General features: G+C 43.9%; 1 protein-coding gene across 1 annotated transcript; it reads right to left on the reverse strand.

Annotated features, from left to right (window-relative positions):
* Positions 1 to 9,864: 9,864 nt before the first annotated feature.
* On the reverse strand, positions 9,865 to 15,512 carry LOC120443516 (extracellular calcium-sensing receptor-like). Its single transcript, XM_039622351.1, has 9 exons — positions 15,388 to 15,512; positions 14,796 to 15,090; positions 14,333 to 14,419; positions 13,879 to 14,148; positions 13,456 to 13,662; positions 13,095 to 13,370; positions 11,073 to 11,300; positions 10,863 to 10,986; positions 9,865 to 10,775 (listed from the first exon to the last, which is right to left on the reverse strand). The coding sequence occupies exons 1-9, from the start codon at positions 15,495 to 15,497 to the stop codon at positions 9,865 to 9,867; spliced, it is 2,508 nt and encodes an 835-aa protein (XP_039478285.1). The 5' UTR covers positions 15,498 to 15,512.
* Positions 15,513 to 15,843: the final 331 nt, after the last annotated feature.

Raw genomic sequence — 15,843 nt, forward strand, 5'->3', positions numbered from 1 at the left:
AGGTCCTTGCTACTAATAGGGTGAAACTGTTTCATGGTGTTTAAATTGTTTTTCGGTGGACACAGTACATATCCTGAATCCGCCGTTGATGTACCAATTGCTTGTCTAATCTTTTGGATTTTGTCTGTGAAGAATTTGGCAAAGTCATTGCAGGCCATGGTTGAATGAAGTTCAGCTGCCACTGACACGGGAGGGTTTGTTAGCCTGTCAACTGTAGCAAATAAGACCTGAGCATTATGACTGTTTTTGGTGATGATGTCAGAGAAGTAGGACCTCCTTGCACTCCTCAGTTGTAAATTATAATTGTGAAGTTTCTCTTTATAGATGTCATAATGAACCTGGAGGTTTGTTTTTCTCCATCTGCGCTCAGCTTTCCGACACTCTCTTTTTTCATTTTTCACCAGTGTGGAGTTTCTCCATGGAGAATTCTTCCTTCCAGAGATAACCTTCACCTTAATGGAAGCAATAGTGTCCATAAAATGTAACATTTTAGCATTGAAGCTATTGACGAGTTCATTGACTGAACCTGTGGACAGCCCAGGTGTTAATGGGAAGAGCTGGTTAAAGATCTCACTACTGTTTTCAGTTATACACCGTTTTGTGATCACTGCTGTTGACATATTTGTGTGCACTGAAATTTTACTTTCAAAGAAAACACAGTAATGATCAGACAGGCCCACATCAGACACAGTAACCTTTGAAATGCTCAGGCCCTTGGAGATCAGTAGGTCAAGAGTGTGTCCTCTATTATGTGTGGTCTCTGTTACATGCTGAGTCAGCCCAAAGTTGCCCAGAGTGTTACTCAGGTCTTTAGTCCCTTTGTCCTGAGGGTTGTCCAAATGGTTGTTAAAATCCACAACAATAATTACACAGATCACAGACAGTAGTTCACTGAGATCATTAAAAAAGTCTGTGCAGTATTTGGGAGGCCTGTAAACATTAAGAAACACAACTTTGGATGGGGCCTTCAGCTGTAAAGCCACATACTGAAAACTTCCAGGACATAGCTGCTTACATTGAAATGATTCATTAAATAAGACAGCAACCCCTCCTCCTCTCCTACTCACCCTGGCCTCACTGATAAAACTGTAGTTAGGAGGGGTCATCTAGATGAGAACAGCTCCACTGTTATTTTGGTCCAACCAAGTTTCAGTTAAAAACATAAAATCCAGGCTGTGCTCAGTGATTAAATCATTAATTAAAAATGTTTTTGTTAGATTTGTATTGTTGATTGTCATTTATGCTTAGAAATATCTACTTATATATGCTTAGAAGTATAATCATTTGTAGATTGAAAGAATGTCTCATCCTAGGAGGTCTGTAACAACTCTGTGTAGCATGAAGAGGGGAGTGCGTTCACTCCTCTTCAGAGTGTCCTGGCATAGATCACACACCTCCTAGGAGAGGTCGTATCTTCTCTTGCTGATATATGGTATAGCAAACACACGTATATCTGTTTGAGTCTAAGTGCCTTTTGTTTAGATGGACGGCTCTGGGGAGTCTTCCTGGGGTCACAGTTTGACCCCACACACACACATACACACACACACACACACACACACAAGGTATTCTTTGTTCACATGTATACCTATGTCATATGTTAATGAACCTATGCATATTCATGTAACCACAATAAAAGAGCAGTGTTACGGGAGAGCGGACGAGAGCAACTGGGGTCAAGCGAAGGAACGGCACCTGTCCAGTTCTCTCCCGTGCACGAGAAACATAAAGAATGTTGCCTACTCGAGTCTTGCTTGCTGTGTAATCACATTGCCTTCAACGTTCCAGCGAATAGGTTCAAGCTACAAACCTATCAGTTTTCCCAGCTAAAGATCTAACATTTAATAAAGCCAACTTAAGTGTTTTAGAGGTATTATTTTCCCCCTCGTGTTTGGGAGCAGTCTGTGGCACACAAGGTATGTTTACTATATTTAAAGATCTTTTAGAGTGCAGCTCTCTGTGTTTTGACCAGGCCATGTCTCCTTCTGTCACCTAAAAGTACAGAAATTTTAAAACCTTCTAGTAAACAGGGTCCCAGCTTCTCCTGGGAAAAGTCACCACTGCCATAATCCTCGCAGCCCGGACCCTCCACACATCACACATCAGACTGCGGAGACAGAGCATGAAGGTGGTAAGGAGGGACAAAAGGGGGCAGAGCTGGGCAATGTAACTTCGATTGCTCTGTTGGAGGTGGGGCTCGATGGCGAACCTTTGGCCGCTCTGGTGGGGGGTTTATGGGGGACAAAAAGGGATTGGGCTGGGGGATAGATCTGAGCCCAGCATTGACCCGCTTCATCATCTCCTCAGTGGACTTCAGGTGTGGGGAGGAGGGAGAAAGGGAGGGGGAGGAGGGTGATGACCTGTCAGGTGTTTGGGGGACTGGGGAAGGTCGTGGTTCCTGGTCCTGGTCATTGGTGTTGAGAGAGTTCAAGGCAAATAGGGACCCTTCTTGCCTCTGATGTCTCTCCTTTCTGAAGCTCTTCCCAGGTGGGGGCAGATGAAGCTCCTCCTCAAGGTTTCTGCTGGGCTTTGTCTGTTCTTGCAGTACTGTTTGTTCCTCTTTATGAGATAACTCCTCGTTTATCTCAGCCTTGGCGCCAAGCACAGATGGATGAGGTATGAAGTAAAACAAATTGGAGCTGAACAGTTTCACTCCTGACTTGCTAAAATTTAATCCATTTGCTTTAAACAGATGCCTGCGTTCCCCAAAAATATTAAAATTGTTGATAAAATGCACTGAGTGGTCAGCACATGCTGATATAAGCCATTTATTCAGTGCATTGAATCTGCTGAATCTCTCGTCTCCTCCTCTGACGGGGTCCACTGATGAATACAGCTGCATTCAGAGTTTACTGTATTTAATAATCGAGTAAAGTCCCGTTTCAGAACCTCCGACTGTTGTTTGGACACATCGTTTGACCCTGTATGCAGAACAATGTTTGTCACAGTTGGATATTCATCTGCAATTTGAAGAATTCTCTCCTTCAGATTGTTGACCATAGCCTTAGGAAAGCAGAGGACTTTAGTGTTCTTACCGCATATCCTTTGTACATCCTTTACGGCAGAGTCACCCACAATCAGAGTTTCAGGCCTAGCCTTAAGCTTTCCCTGTGGCCTTTTACTTTTCTACAGATTTTCAGCCCTTACTTTGCTACTTTTAGGTGGATGGTTGTCCGATAGAGATCGGTGCGTCTACTTCTCATAGAGAGAAGTAGACGCACGGCTGGAGCTTACCTTGAGGCCCAGACCACTGAGAGAGAACAGCCTCGACACTGGTGTTGGACGCATCCACCTCAATGATGAATTGTTTGGTGGTGTCGAGGTGGAGCAGAACGGGTGCCGTAGTAAACAGTTCTTTTAACTTAGTGAATGCTGTGTGGGCCTCTGGGGGCCAGGTGAAAGGTACCTTAGAAGAAGTGAGGTGAGTGAGAGGTGCGGCGACTTGACTGTAGTTTCGGATGAAATGTCGGTAGAAGTTTGCGAACCCGAGAAAGCGTTGAAGCTTCTTCCGCGAATCTGGGACTGGCCACTCCAGAACTGCCGTGATCTTAGCTGGGTCCGTCTTCACCTGCCCTCCTGCTAAGATATAGCCGAAAAAGGAAACTGATGAGGCGTGGAACTCGCATTTCTCTGCTTTGACAAATAGTCTGTTCTCCAGTAACCGTTGCAGGACGCTCCGGACGTGAACACGATGCTCCTCCACGGTCCTGGAAAAAACGAGGATGTCATCCAAGTATACAAAAACAAACACGTTCAGGAAGTCTCGAAGCACATTGTTCACTAGAGTTTGAAAAACCGCGGGGGCATTCGTTAAGCCGAATGGCATAACCAAATACTCAAAGTGGCCCAGTGGTGTGTTAAAAGCGGTCTTCCACTCGTCCCCCTCCCTTATCCGGACCAGATGGTATGTGTCTCGCAGATCCAGCTTCGTGAAAACGGTGGCTTCCTGGAGAGATTCAAAAACAGAGTTAATCAGTGGAAGAGGGTATTTGTTCTTTACAGCGATGTCATTTAAGCCCCGGTAATCTATGCATGGCCGCAATGAACCGTCCTTTTTCCCCACGAAGAAGAAACCTGCAGCTACTGGGGAAGAAGAGGGTCGAATAATACCGGCCGCGAGTGATTCTTGGATATAGTTTTCCATCGACTCCCTCTCAGGGCGAGACAGGTTGTACAACCTGCTAGAGGGCAGTGGGGCTCCAGGTAACAGGTCAATAGGGGCGGTGAGGTGGCAGAGAGCGAGCCTTGTCCTTGTTAAACACTTCCTGTAAATCATGGTACTCGGGTGGGATGGAGGAAAGGTCAGGTGCTTGTGAAACAGGTGGGGTCAGATTAGCTGGTGGAGCGGGAACTGCTGATCTCAGGCAATTACCTAGGCAGAACAAACTCCAACTGGCGATCTTGCTCCCTGCCCAATCAATGTGGGGATTATGTCTTTGCAGCCATGGGTAACCTAAAATGAGTGGGGTGTCAGGAGACGGGAAGGTAAAGAATGAAAGCGATTCATTATGATCCCCGGAAGTGACTAATTTTACAGGCGCAGTCTGATGGGTGATGAAAGCAAACACTTGGTTATTCAGAGCTGACGCAGGAATGGGAGGTTCCAACAGAGTGAGTGGTAATTCCAGCTCTTTAGCCAGCTTCTCATCCATAAGATTCTGCTCCGCCCCAGAATCCACTAATTCGCTGCATGTAACGGACAAAACTAATCAGGGTCTGATAGAATTTAATGTGCTGCCCACCTGTATCCCCGAACCTACCGGTGAGCTGGTCCGTTTGGGCGAACCGGGCAGCTGGCGATGCGGTGTCCCGGCTTCCTACAGTGTAAGCAGTCCCCGGCCCGAAAACGGCATTCCCTCTCCTCCGGCAAGAGCCGAGAGCGCCCGATCTGCATCGGCTCTGGCGGAGGTGACGGTGAGCGAGCGCACGCCACTGGAGAACTAAATGGGGACGGGGCGGGGACACGCGAAACTCTGGGTGCAACATTTGTTTCGGTGGCTTGGGCCGCCGTTCGGCCTCTCTCTCTCTCGCTTATCTATTCTACGGGTGAGTGACACCAGATCCTCCAATGATTTAGCTGCCTCGTGAAATGCGAGCTGATCTTTCATCTGATCATTCAGGGAGCGTAAAAAAATTCCCCTTAGGGCCGAATCGGGCCAGCCAACAGCGGCTGCAACGGTGCAAAACTCCACTAAATACTCCGCAACACTACGCCGGCCTTGGCGGAGCGCCAGTAGCTTTTGAGCGGCATCATCCTTGGAAACCGGTGGAGAGAAAGTTGCTTTGAATTCTTCGAGGAAGTCATCGAAGTCGCAACTCCGTATCGGGTTGGAAGATAAATAGGCTTCAGCCCACGCCAACGCTCTTCCCCTCAGCAGTCACACAAAGTGGGAAATTTTGGCCGCGTCAGTGGGGTAGGTGAGTGGCGAGCGACTGAAGAAAAGGGTACACTGAAAAAGGAACCCCCCACACTGGTCCAATTCGCCGTGGAAGGGTTCCGGCGGCGGAGACGTCACACAACGGTATGCCGGGTTGGGTTGTTTAGCGCGCATCTCTCCCTGTGTCTCGCTAAGCTCTTGATACTGATCCTGAAGCGATTGAAGTAACTGATCGTGTCGGCCGAGCATGGCACCCTGCTTATTAATAGCTGAATGTATTGGGTCTGCTGGATCCATTCTGGCCAGTCCGTACTATCATGCGCCATGGCACGCGTGCACTAAAGGATCCAGACGCAGACTCAAGTGCTAGCAGAAAAGACACTTTATTATAATAACGAAAGGCGACCCGGGAAAACTAGAGAGCAAAACGAGGAACTAAAAACCCAGGGAAACAATGACATGAGGAAGCTGGAATCGGGACCGTGGGAGGCTGCAACAGAAAGGGGAGAGGATTACTAGGGAGCCGGGAAGCGGGGGAAACACATCAAGACTAAGTTAGGGTAGTTGGCTTACAATAGAGCGGGACCGTGGGAGCTCGGGAGGGAAGTGTGGCAGTCCATGAGAAGGGAGTCCGTGGAGGTAGTGAAAGGGCCAGATGATGCACCGAGTGATCCAATTGAGCAGGAGGACAGGCAGGTGGCAGACGCTGAGCGCCGGGTCGAAACCTAGACACAAGTAGGCAGATTAAACACAGCTCCAACCAGATGTTAATGCAACGCTTTCGCGGGAGTCTAGTTACCGCAGTGAGGTGATTAACGGACTGGCGTGGAGCATCCGTCAGCGCCGGGTTAAGTAGCTCTTCAGGTAATCACCCCGATGGAGAGCAAGTGTGCCGGTGATGGCCCAGCCCGGGGGTGTGGCTACCCGAGCATCACACATTCCACAGACACAGGACCACGGACCATGACAAAAGTGGCCAGACCGCTGAGATCAAATACAAGGTATAAAGATGATGTCAGCCAGCTCAGGTTCTAATGTTGTAAAGGAAGTGTGGATGTAAGACAGCAACACCACATCCTAAACCTGAAATATTGTGGGCTGCTGTATTCTAGATCAGCGGTCACCACCTTTTTTCCACCATGGACCAGTTTAATGTCAGACAATATTTTCACGGACCGGCCTTTAAGGTGTCGCGGATGAATACAACAAAATTAAATGAAAAGGCAAAAACTGTGGTATGTTGTAAATATAATAATAAACCCAAATACACTGTGTAATTGTGTAACTTTATTAGCAGCGAAATGCAGCAACAACACTGAGAGTAACATCTTCCTCTCTGCCCCTTAATGCTCTCTGGTCACTATGGTCAATATTTCTTTAAAATTAAGACACGCAATCACAACACAGGAAAAGACCCAGGGAAACTGAGTTAACAATAAAAAACTATTGTTAACTTGTTAACTATAAATAAAAAATAAAAATAAATTTCACACCCAAGCCTCAGCTCTCGCGGCCTGGTACCAAACAACTCAAGGACCAGTACCAATCCGTGGCCTGGGGGTTGGGCACCGCTGTTCTAGATTATCTTGGGGCTAGCTCAAGCACAGAAACTGAAGCTATGAGGATTAGCTCAGGCAAAGAAAGCCCAAATTCAGCAGCAGCCAGTACATAAGAAACGGTTTTGATGATTTGGCAGCAGGGAAACTGCTACGCCCAGTCACAGGGGAGGCTAGCTCATGTACCAGAAACAGACTCAGGATACACAGTCTTGCGGCTAGCTAGCTCAGGCAATAAAAGCACATTCTCAGTTTTAGGGCAGCAGCAGCACAGAAAGACTGGAGCAACTCAGCAATATGTCTGTAAAAAAGGACAGTGATTTTCCCAAATGTAGTGGGGAGACAGGAGAGATGATGCAATTTTGAAGCAGAAAGGTTGACCATGGCCTGAGTGGCACCTGATTAAGAAGCTGGAGAGTCAGGTGAAACTAGATCTTCAACTTTAAGCCACAAGCCACCCAGCACAAGAGGAACAGAAGAAAAGGGAGTCATTCTGTGGGTATGAGGTAGAAGATTTGATCTCAGGTAAGGGGAGATAATCAAACTGAAGGTATGTAGTTGCCCCTTTGCATAGAGCACCATCCAACCGACCATCCAATGTTTGTCAGAAGCCAGCATGGTGCGCAACAGTCAGCATAGAAAATGAGACCTTTCTCTCCCCAGCCACTTGCTTAAGTTCATCCATGGGGATTCTGAACCCTTCACTGGCAAACACTGGTGAGTTTGCCAATGAAGACCTAAATTATTCAGAAAAGGCTTGGGAAAAAGAGTTGTCTTAATATGAAACCCAAATTGAGCTCTTTGGTATCAACTTGACCCACTTTGAGAAGAGACATGCTGAGTATGACCCAAAGGACACCACCCCCACATTCAAGCATGGCTCTGAAAACATATTTTGGGCTGTTTTTCTACTGAGAAAGATATGATGCATGGGTGCATTTGGTTACTCTAGAGGGTTAAGGTCATGAAATGTCCTAGCCACTCTGCAGACCTAAGTAACACAGGAAATCTGTGGAGGTCACTGAAACCTTTGAACCTAAAGGATTTAGAGAATTCCTGTAAAGAGAAGTAGGGCAAAATCCCTCATGTCATGTGTGCAAACCTGGTGACTGACTACAAGAAACATTATACTACTGTGATTGCCAACAAGCGTTTCTCCATCAAGACCTCGGTCATGGGGATCAAACAGTCCTTTTACTTAGTGACATGCAAATCAATTCATAACTTGTATGTAATGTGTTTTCTGGATTTTTGAGCTCCGTCAAAATGGAACACTTGTCCCACCTCCATCCAGCAATCCTGCCCCAACACGTGTGGCTCTCGGAGAGTGAAGTGCAGCATCTGTAGCTGCCACAAACTGATCATCCACAAACTGAAATAGCAGAGGAGGAGTGGTTAGTCAAAGCAACCAGTCGGTGCCCGGCAGCAGCAGGATATAGTGACGATGTGTTCTGGAGCCACCTTCTTGGTGCGGGGACTGGACAATTTTCCCCCTGCTGGTTATGACTGTCCCACCAACTCTCTTGGCCAGACCGACAGGTTGTCCTCTGCCTATGACACTGTGATGTTCAAGTTGACTGGTAGGTTGTAGCGGACCCAGTCAGCCATGTCTGACGGAAGGCCACCCACAAACTGCTCAAGCACGATGAGGTTCAGCAATCAACCTTCTCCCTCCACAAATATTCATTGTCTTATAAAATCTAAAAAAAAATACAAATTAAAACATCCTAAAATGAAGCTCTCTCTCCCTTAAATCCTAAACAGCACTATCATAAAGCAACTGTCTCTGCTCGCCTTTCTGTAAAAGTCACTGCACACCACGTCTACACAAAAATGTAACTATATAATATAAGTGAACAGTAAAGTATATGAAGTGTTTTATGATTTAATTTAACAAATGCTTCTTGACCATTTTGATTGTACATATTTTATTTGAAGTTTCCAGTTGATTTTGTAGTCTACAAAAAATCTGGTATACTCTCTGTCTCTGTTTATCATCACATTTACATCCATGCCTGTCCTTTTTGTTTTGCTTAAAATTGGTGATAATTTGTTTTATCTAACAATCATTCTAGTTTAGTCCATTTTTGTGAGGATCTCCAAAAAGTGCTGTTTATGCTCTCATGACATAAAATGTGTCATCCAAAAATAAATTGAACTGTAATATATCTTATGCTCCACATCATTTTATACCAATTTTTACCCATGTGGACCTTCACAACCAATGCTCAAACATTTTGATGAATGTTTACCCATCTTCATAATTTGTTGCTTGTTGTTTAAATAACTATTCACCTATCTAATGGCATTTCCAATTTATTAAATAATATCTGGTCAATTGCATCAAAAGCTTTTTTCAAGTTTCAAGTTTCAATGTATTATTGTAGGGTCTACCTTACAATATAAAGGCCTTGCGGCAACTTTTTTGTGATTTGGCGCTATATAAATGAAATTGAATTGAATTAAATTGAATTGAATTGAATTGAAGTTGATAAAAGCTCTGGCTGTGTACTTTCTTTGATCAATACAATGTTTTGCGTTTATGTGTGTAGCCAGTCTCTATTATGTGAACGACGATGTCCACTGTATGCAGGATGGTGAAGGCGGAACATCCCCCTCTGATGTATTTTTAATATATTAAGTCAAGGTTTATGAGAATATAGAAATTTGTTAGAAGATGCAATAAACACTAATCAGTATATGTTTATAGGAACAATATTTAATTTCATTTTGTTCTATTTTTCAACTGTATCATGAAAAACAATTACAGTAGAATAAATCAAAATATTAGCACATTTGCAGTCATTTAACACCAGCACAGAGATTTAAAAGGAATATTAAATTCATTTAAATATAGGATTTTTATTATTTTTTTTCTGTCTATACTACAAAGAGAAGATGTGCTGATCTTTCTTTTATTAGCTGACATTTTATGACCCAATGCCACGGGCCATAACAGCTTTCTTTGTGTTCATCTCCGGTCTCAACAGGATTATGTAACATTTGGGTCCAAACAGTGTGATCAAAAGTCCAAAACTTGAGGCCAGGATAGCAAATACCTCCACTGCATCTGCAAGATTTCCTGGTGAGCTGATATAAGCAGGAACAAAGGCCACCCACACAGCACAGAAGATCAGCATGCTGAATGTGATGAGCTTGGCCTCATTAAAACTATCAGGGAGATTCCTCACCAGGAACGCAATTAGAAAACTGAGGAAAGCCAGCATGCCAATATAACCCAATAACACTGCAAAACCAACAGTGGACCCAACTGCACACTCATACACTATCTTGTCATTGTGGTATTGGGTGTTTTTATGTGGAGTTGGAGAGAAAGAGACAAGCCAGGTAGTGCAGATGGCTGCCTGAATAGATGTAAGAACTAGAACTGTTCCTCTCTGCTGCATTGAACCAAACCACTTCAGACTGGCTCCCCCTCCTGGCTTGGAGGCTTTGAACACAGCCAGAACAACCATGGTTTTTACTAAGATGCATGAGACACAAAGCACAAAGCTGATCCCAAATGCTGCATGCCTGAGTTGGCATGTCCACAGCCTGGGCCGTCCGATAAACAGCAATGAACACAGGAAACACAACTTAAGTGACAACAATAGCTGGAAACTAAGTTCTGAATTGTTGGCACGAACTATAGGTGTTCTACGATAATAAATGAAGATCCCCAGAACAACAGCACATATAAATACTCCGAGCAGTGAGGTTGTTGTCAAACAAATACCCAGAGGGTCAAGATAGGAGAGAAACTCTGTCTTCTTAGGAACACAGTGGTCACGCTGGGGGTTTGACCAAAAATCCTCTGGACAACTGCTGCACTCCAAGGAGTCTGATACAAAAGGGAACATTGGTGAAATGCATATTATTTTTCATAATAATGAAATTAAATATGTCATGCAAAAAGAAAAATACGTACTGCTCTTATTAGTAATTTTTCCTTCAGAACAAGGAATGCAGTCAAAACAGCATTGGGGTTTCCCCTTCTCTATCACCATGTGGGTACCAGGAGGACAACTCTCACTACATACTGATCGAGGTGGCTATAGGATAAAATTAAATATTAGCCATTACACCGATATATAGTAGACATGTGGCAAAAGTTAAATCTAAAAAAACCATATCTAACCTTTTTGGATTCAAAGTTCCAGAAGATTCTGTCTTCATCAAGTATGAGTTCTTCACCTTTTAAAGCTGTCCTTTTAACCTCACCCACATTCTGAACTTTAGTGCTTCCATCAGGGAGCCACAACCAGTTCATCACATCATAAATTGGCAATGCATCACCATTCTCATCAAATGACACTTGATCGCCAAATGGAGTGGTGAAGTTCACTCTTTCCAAGTAATGAACAAGCTTTGAAAAAGGGATGCATAACAAGTAAATTACTTTTAAAAGTGCAAATGTTGGCACCTTGTAAATTATGCATGGCAGACCCGAACACATTATCACTTGTTTAAACACTTTTATTTCCAGTAGCTGTTTTTACAAACCTCAGCTTTAGCTTTCCAACTGCCACCCACACATACACAACAAGAACAACTTCAGTCAGGACCCAGTACAGACCTAAATGCAATGGAGGCGTGATGAGCTGCTGCAGCTCTGGTGTGTCAGCCCCCCTACAGTGGCGCCACAGATCATCCCCCGCCACATACCCCCATGGCCTGACTGAGGCTGGGGAGCCATCTAGCTGACCCTTCCTCCCACACTCACACACTCGCACGAGTAGGTGAGGAAATCAACCAAAACCAGTGGCGTCCCCTGCCCATGCCCCTGCGACATGGATGTTTGAATCCATGGGCTCACTGTGGGGGATGCGGTGGTGGCGGTGGCGCAGCAGGCGTGGACCAGACTGGCGGCTCACAGGCGGCTTGACAGGTGGCCAGCGCACAGGACCAGATTAGGCAGGACCAGCCAATGCCCTGACCTCCGGCGAAGAGGAGGCGGACACCGCTGGACCGGATGGCATGGCGACCTGCAGCTCCAGCAGAGGAGGTCCTGCCCAGCGCTGTCCACCGGGTCGGGTTGAGCAGGTAAGTGAGCAGGCATTAAAATTGGAGGTTGCTCAGCTGCCCTCCTCCGGGGAACAGGAATGGGTAAAGACATCTGCCGGGCACTAGCCGCTCCCACCAAAGCAGTGGGTACAGGTGCGGAGGTAGGCTGTGTCTGTGTCTCACCCTGGGGACCAGCATGGTGCCAGAACAGATCGGACAGCAGCCACTCACATGCAGTCGAGGGATGTCAGTAAGGGCAGCGGTGGTAGTGGCCAAGACCCGATCTGAGCTGCCAGACTATCTATCAACTGCATACGGCAGTGGGATCTGTCCTGCAGCTGTTTCAACTGCCGGTGAAACACCGCTACCTGGTACTTCGGCGTAGCCGGGAGCTTGGCCACCACAACCTGGCTGGCCTGGTCGCGGTTCCACCATGCCCCAATACTGGGTTTTGATACCACTGTAAACGATGCATGGCTGACCCGACCACATTGTCACACTTTTATTTCCAGTTGCTGTTTTTACAATACTCAGCTGCAGCTTTTCCAGCTGCCAGCTGCCACGATGACAATAACTTCAGTCAGGACCCTGTACAGACTTAAATGCAGAGGAGGCGTGATGAGCTGATGCAGCTCCGGTATGTCAGCCTCCCGGCAGTGGCGCCACATACCATGCCCCGCCCCCACCCATCATTAAACAAAGAAATCTATATTACATCGCTAGTAATGCTTTATACATACAAGCTTCTGATCTAAATATATTAACTGCTCATTTTTTATGGGTGTCAGCATACCAAACTAACTCAATTGACTCAGACCCGAAGTTCTTCAAATGAAAAGCCAAAAATTTATTTACAGTTGCCATGTAAAATATATCCAAAGTGTGGGGGTTGGGATATCCAGGGATCCATGGATAGGAGGGGGAAAAGGTCAATACAGAGCGTCTTAATCACACACGCCATGCACCTTTCCAGTGTCACTTGATTAAGTGTCACTCCACAACTCCGAAACTGGGAGTATGGAAAATCCATTTAGCTCACACCAGCTTTTTAATAGTTAATATTATGACATTGTATTTAGTTTTACATGGTAAACTCTATCCTGAAAGTAATTGTAAAGCAAAGAATTTATAAACAGAATGTAAAATTATATCAGACCTGCCATGGCTCCAGTGACTGCAAAGTGGCACAGCTGTTCCCACTGAAAGGCCCTCTTCCTGGCTTGCAACGCAATATGTTATCAAGGGAATATGCCAGTGCATAAACAGCTTTGTACACATTATACTCAGGCCGCAGGTTGGAAACGTCCAAGAATTCATTGTCCACATTTTCTAGATCTTCCTGTCCAGTACATATTGCACCTCCACCTTCCAGCCAGCCTGCTGGAGCTGGTGCAAATCTACACTGAAATGTGAATTCCCAAAACTGATTTACCTGAAATATATTGAAAATTATTTGCTACAGGTGATGAAAATATATATTTGTTGTGACTACCACAGTGAAAGGGTTCAACTCTCACCATGCTATTTCCATAGCTACTGTTGTGATGTAGATCAGGACGTATTTGTAACAGGAATTCCCTGAGTCCTGGTATCTCGCCTCGACGAATAGCAATACCCAGTGTACCACGCAGGTATGGCATAAGCTGAGGTGTTTGGAGCACAGCAGCTGCTGTCCAGGCTTCACTGGCCATCCATTGTAGGCCAGTTAGATTTTGCCTCACTACCTGTGAAATAGATTACACCATATTCTATGAAAAGATATTGTAACTACAACTTGTTTAGTGACATTACCATGCTATTTAAGCTATAATTCATCTTTTAAATAAATTCTGCATGAAGTTTTCTGTAATCATTCAAATAATGATCTAATAAATATTTTACACAATACCATGATTCAGACCTTTGTAATTAATAATAACTGGATTGTTTTAAAGCCAAACCTCTTCCATAAGGTTTATCATGCGACTGTAATGTTCAAAGACAATGACAACTCGAGCTGTGGATTTTTTCATCACATCAACAATCCTCCTGAGTTCTTCTGTGTCTTTGTCCCAGGGCAAAACCTCAGAGTAGGCCAGGCAACTTTCACTTAACAGACTCAGCTCAGATTGAAAGGATCTTGCTGCGTGAAGCCCATAATCATCGTCACTGACAAGCAGACCTACCCAAGTCCAACTGAAATGCTTCAAAATCTTAATCATAGCACGTACCTAAGTGTAAGTGCATAGACAAGAACAATTTTCCACACGATTATTACACCTTTATGGTAGCAAATTAGCTTTGTTCATAACAAAGTAACACTGGAACTGAAAAAACCTTTTAGTATCATTGTAAGCATATTGTTGCAAAGTAGGCAATTTCTTTAACCAAAACGTCTTGTTGACAGATTTTCACCTGGAAAGCATCACTTGGGATAGTCCTAAAGAATGATCGGTATTTTTGACGGTTACTCAGGCAGGAACATGTGGAAAAATAACTCACCTGAAATCAAATCAAATCAATTTATTTATATAGCACTTTTCACAGGATAAAAACCACAAAGTGCTTAGCGGTAATATAAAAACAGAAATACATAAAATACATTAATAATCAAACATACAGTACAAATCTAATTAAAAGTCGATCTAAATAAATGAGTCTTAAGCTGCTTTTTAAAATAATAAATACAATCAAGTCAACGTAATGACGTAATGATGGAGGGAGAGCATTCCACAACCTGAAAGATACAGACTACAGATTGTACCGATATTGATGTACAGATGTCTTAACTTTGTAATGTTACTTCAAGTGTCTTTAAATTTGCAATTAAATTAAAATAATCAAAGAAAACTATTACATGGTCGAATAGAGGACTTACCATAGGTACTCTGTACAAACCTAAGACGTTGGTGATGGCAATAGAATTTGTAGAAGATGAATCACCCACAATCCCTATGACAGGAGGATTTCCAACACATGTACCATTTAATATAATTTTCTCTTCTTGACCACTGGCCAATGACAATGCTGCACGAAATCCAATTCCAAGTTCAAGGCAGCTATCATACAGAGTGTATCCCAGAGTCACATTAGGTAGCAGGTTTGAGTTTCTGTTGATCTCATCAATAGCAAAGGCCATGGTTTGTGCGAGCTTAAATCCTAGGGCATAAACACTAAGAAAAGAAAAATTTAACTGAAAAATACATTTTCATCAAGATAGATTTTCATCTAAGATACTTTACTGCAACATGTGGCAAAATTACTTATTATTAAAAAACATAAATAATTAAGGAAACTGAATAACAACAATTAACAAGATATTTTCATGACAAATAATATAGATGCACCATACAAGATACCCACATTTATCCTGAATGATAATAAATCAGAAAGTACAGTTACTATAAATTACAATCTCATATTTCCTTTGCACTGATTTCCATTTCCCTTTTTTCCCCAGCCATACTTACCCATTACAAGTAGGTTGTTGTGGTTTTGAAGTAAAAGACTGAATAGCAACACTTGAAAAGAAGTGGATTTGAAACAGTCCCCCTAGAACCACATCACCAGCCTTGTACATCCCATTTAGATCAAACTGTCCCTGTAACTGACATGAGAGAGAAAACTGAGAAGAGGATATGACCAAAGAAAAGTAAGAAGATAGCAAAACAAGCAAGAGCAAACTGGTTTGTAAAGAAGAGGCCATAACAGCTTTCTGATTTTCTGAGCTTAGTCATTAGGTTTTATTTCAATGCCTTTCCTTTGTCTTTTATTGACTTTTTGTGTTGTTTAATCTTGCACACCACCCATTAAGGAAGAAGGATAAGAGTGGGCGGGGCCTAAAAGACGAAATTATTTTTGTAGTTTTGTATCCATATGCAGTTAAGTACTACTGTGAGTCAATTAGATATCACCCCCCCCCCCAC

The sequence above is a fragment of the Oreochromis aureus genome, linkage group 14, assembly GCF_013358895.1.
Source record: "Oreochromis aureus strain Israel breed Guangdong linkage group 14, ZZ_aureus, whole genome shotgun sequence".
Lineage (NCBI taxonomy): Eukaryota > Metazoa > Chordata > Actinopteri > Cichliformes > Cichlidae > Oreochromis > Oreochromis aureus.

What these genes read in the sequence shown, in the direction of transcription:
- LOC120443516 (XM_039622351.1), bottom strand. Translation starts at nt 15,497, where the DNA reads ATGTACAAGGCTGGTGATGTGGTTCTAGGGGGACTGTTTCAAATCCAC. An exon ending in GGAACTTTGAATCCAAAAAG is followed by an intron (nt 10,987 to 11,072) that starts GTTAGATATGGT and finishes TTTATCCTATAG; the next exon opens with CCACCTCGATCAGTATGTAG. An exon ending in AAAAATTACTAATAAGAGCA is followed by an intron (nt 10,776 to 10,862) that starts GTACGTATTTTT and finishes CTTTTGTATCAG; the next exon opens with ACTCCTTGGAGTGCAGCAGT.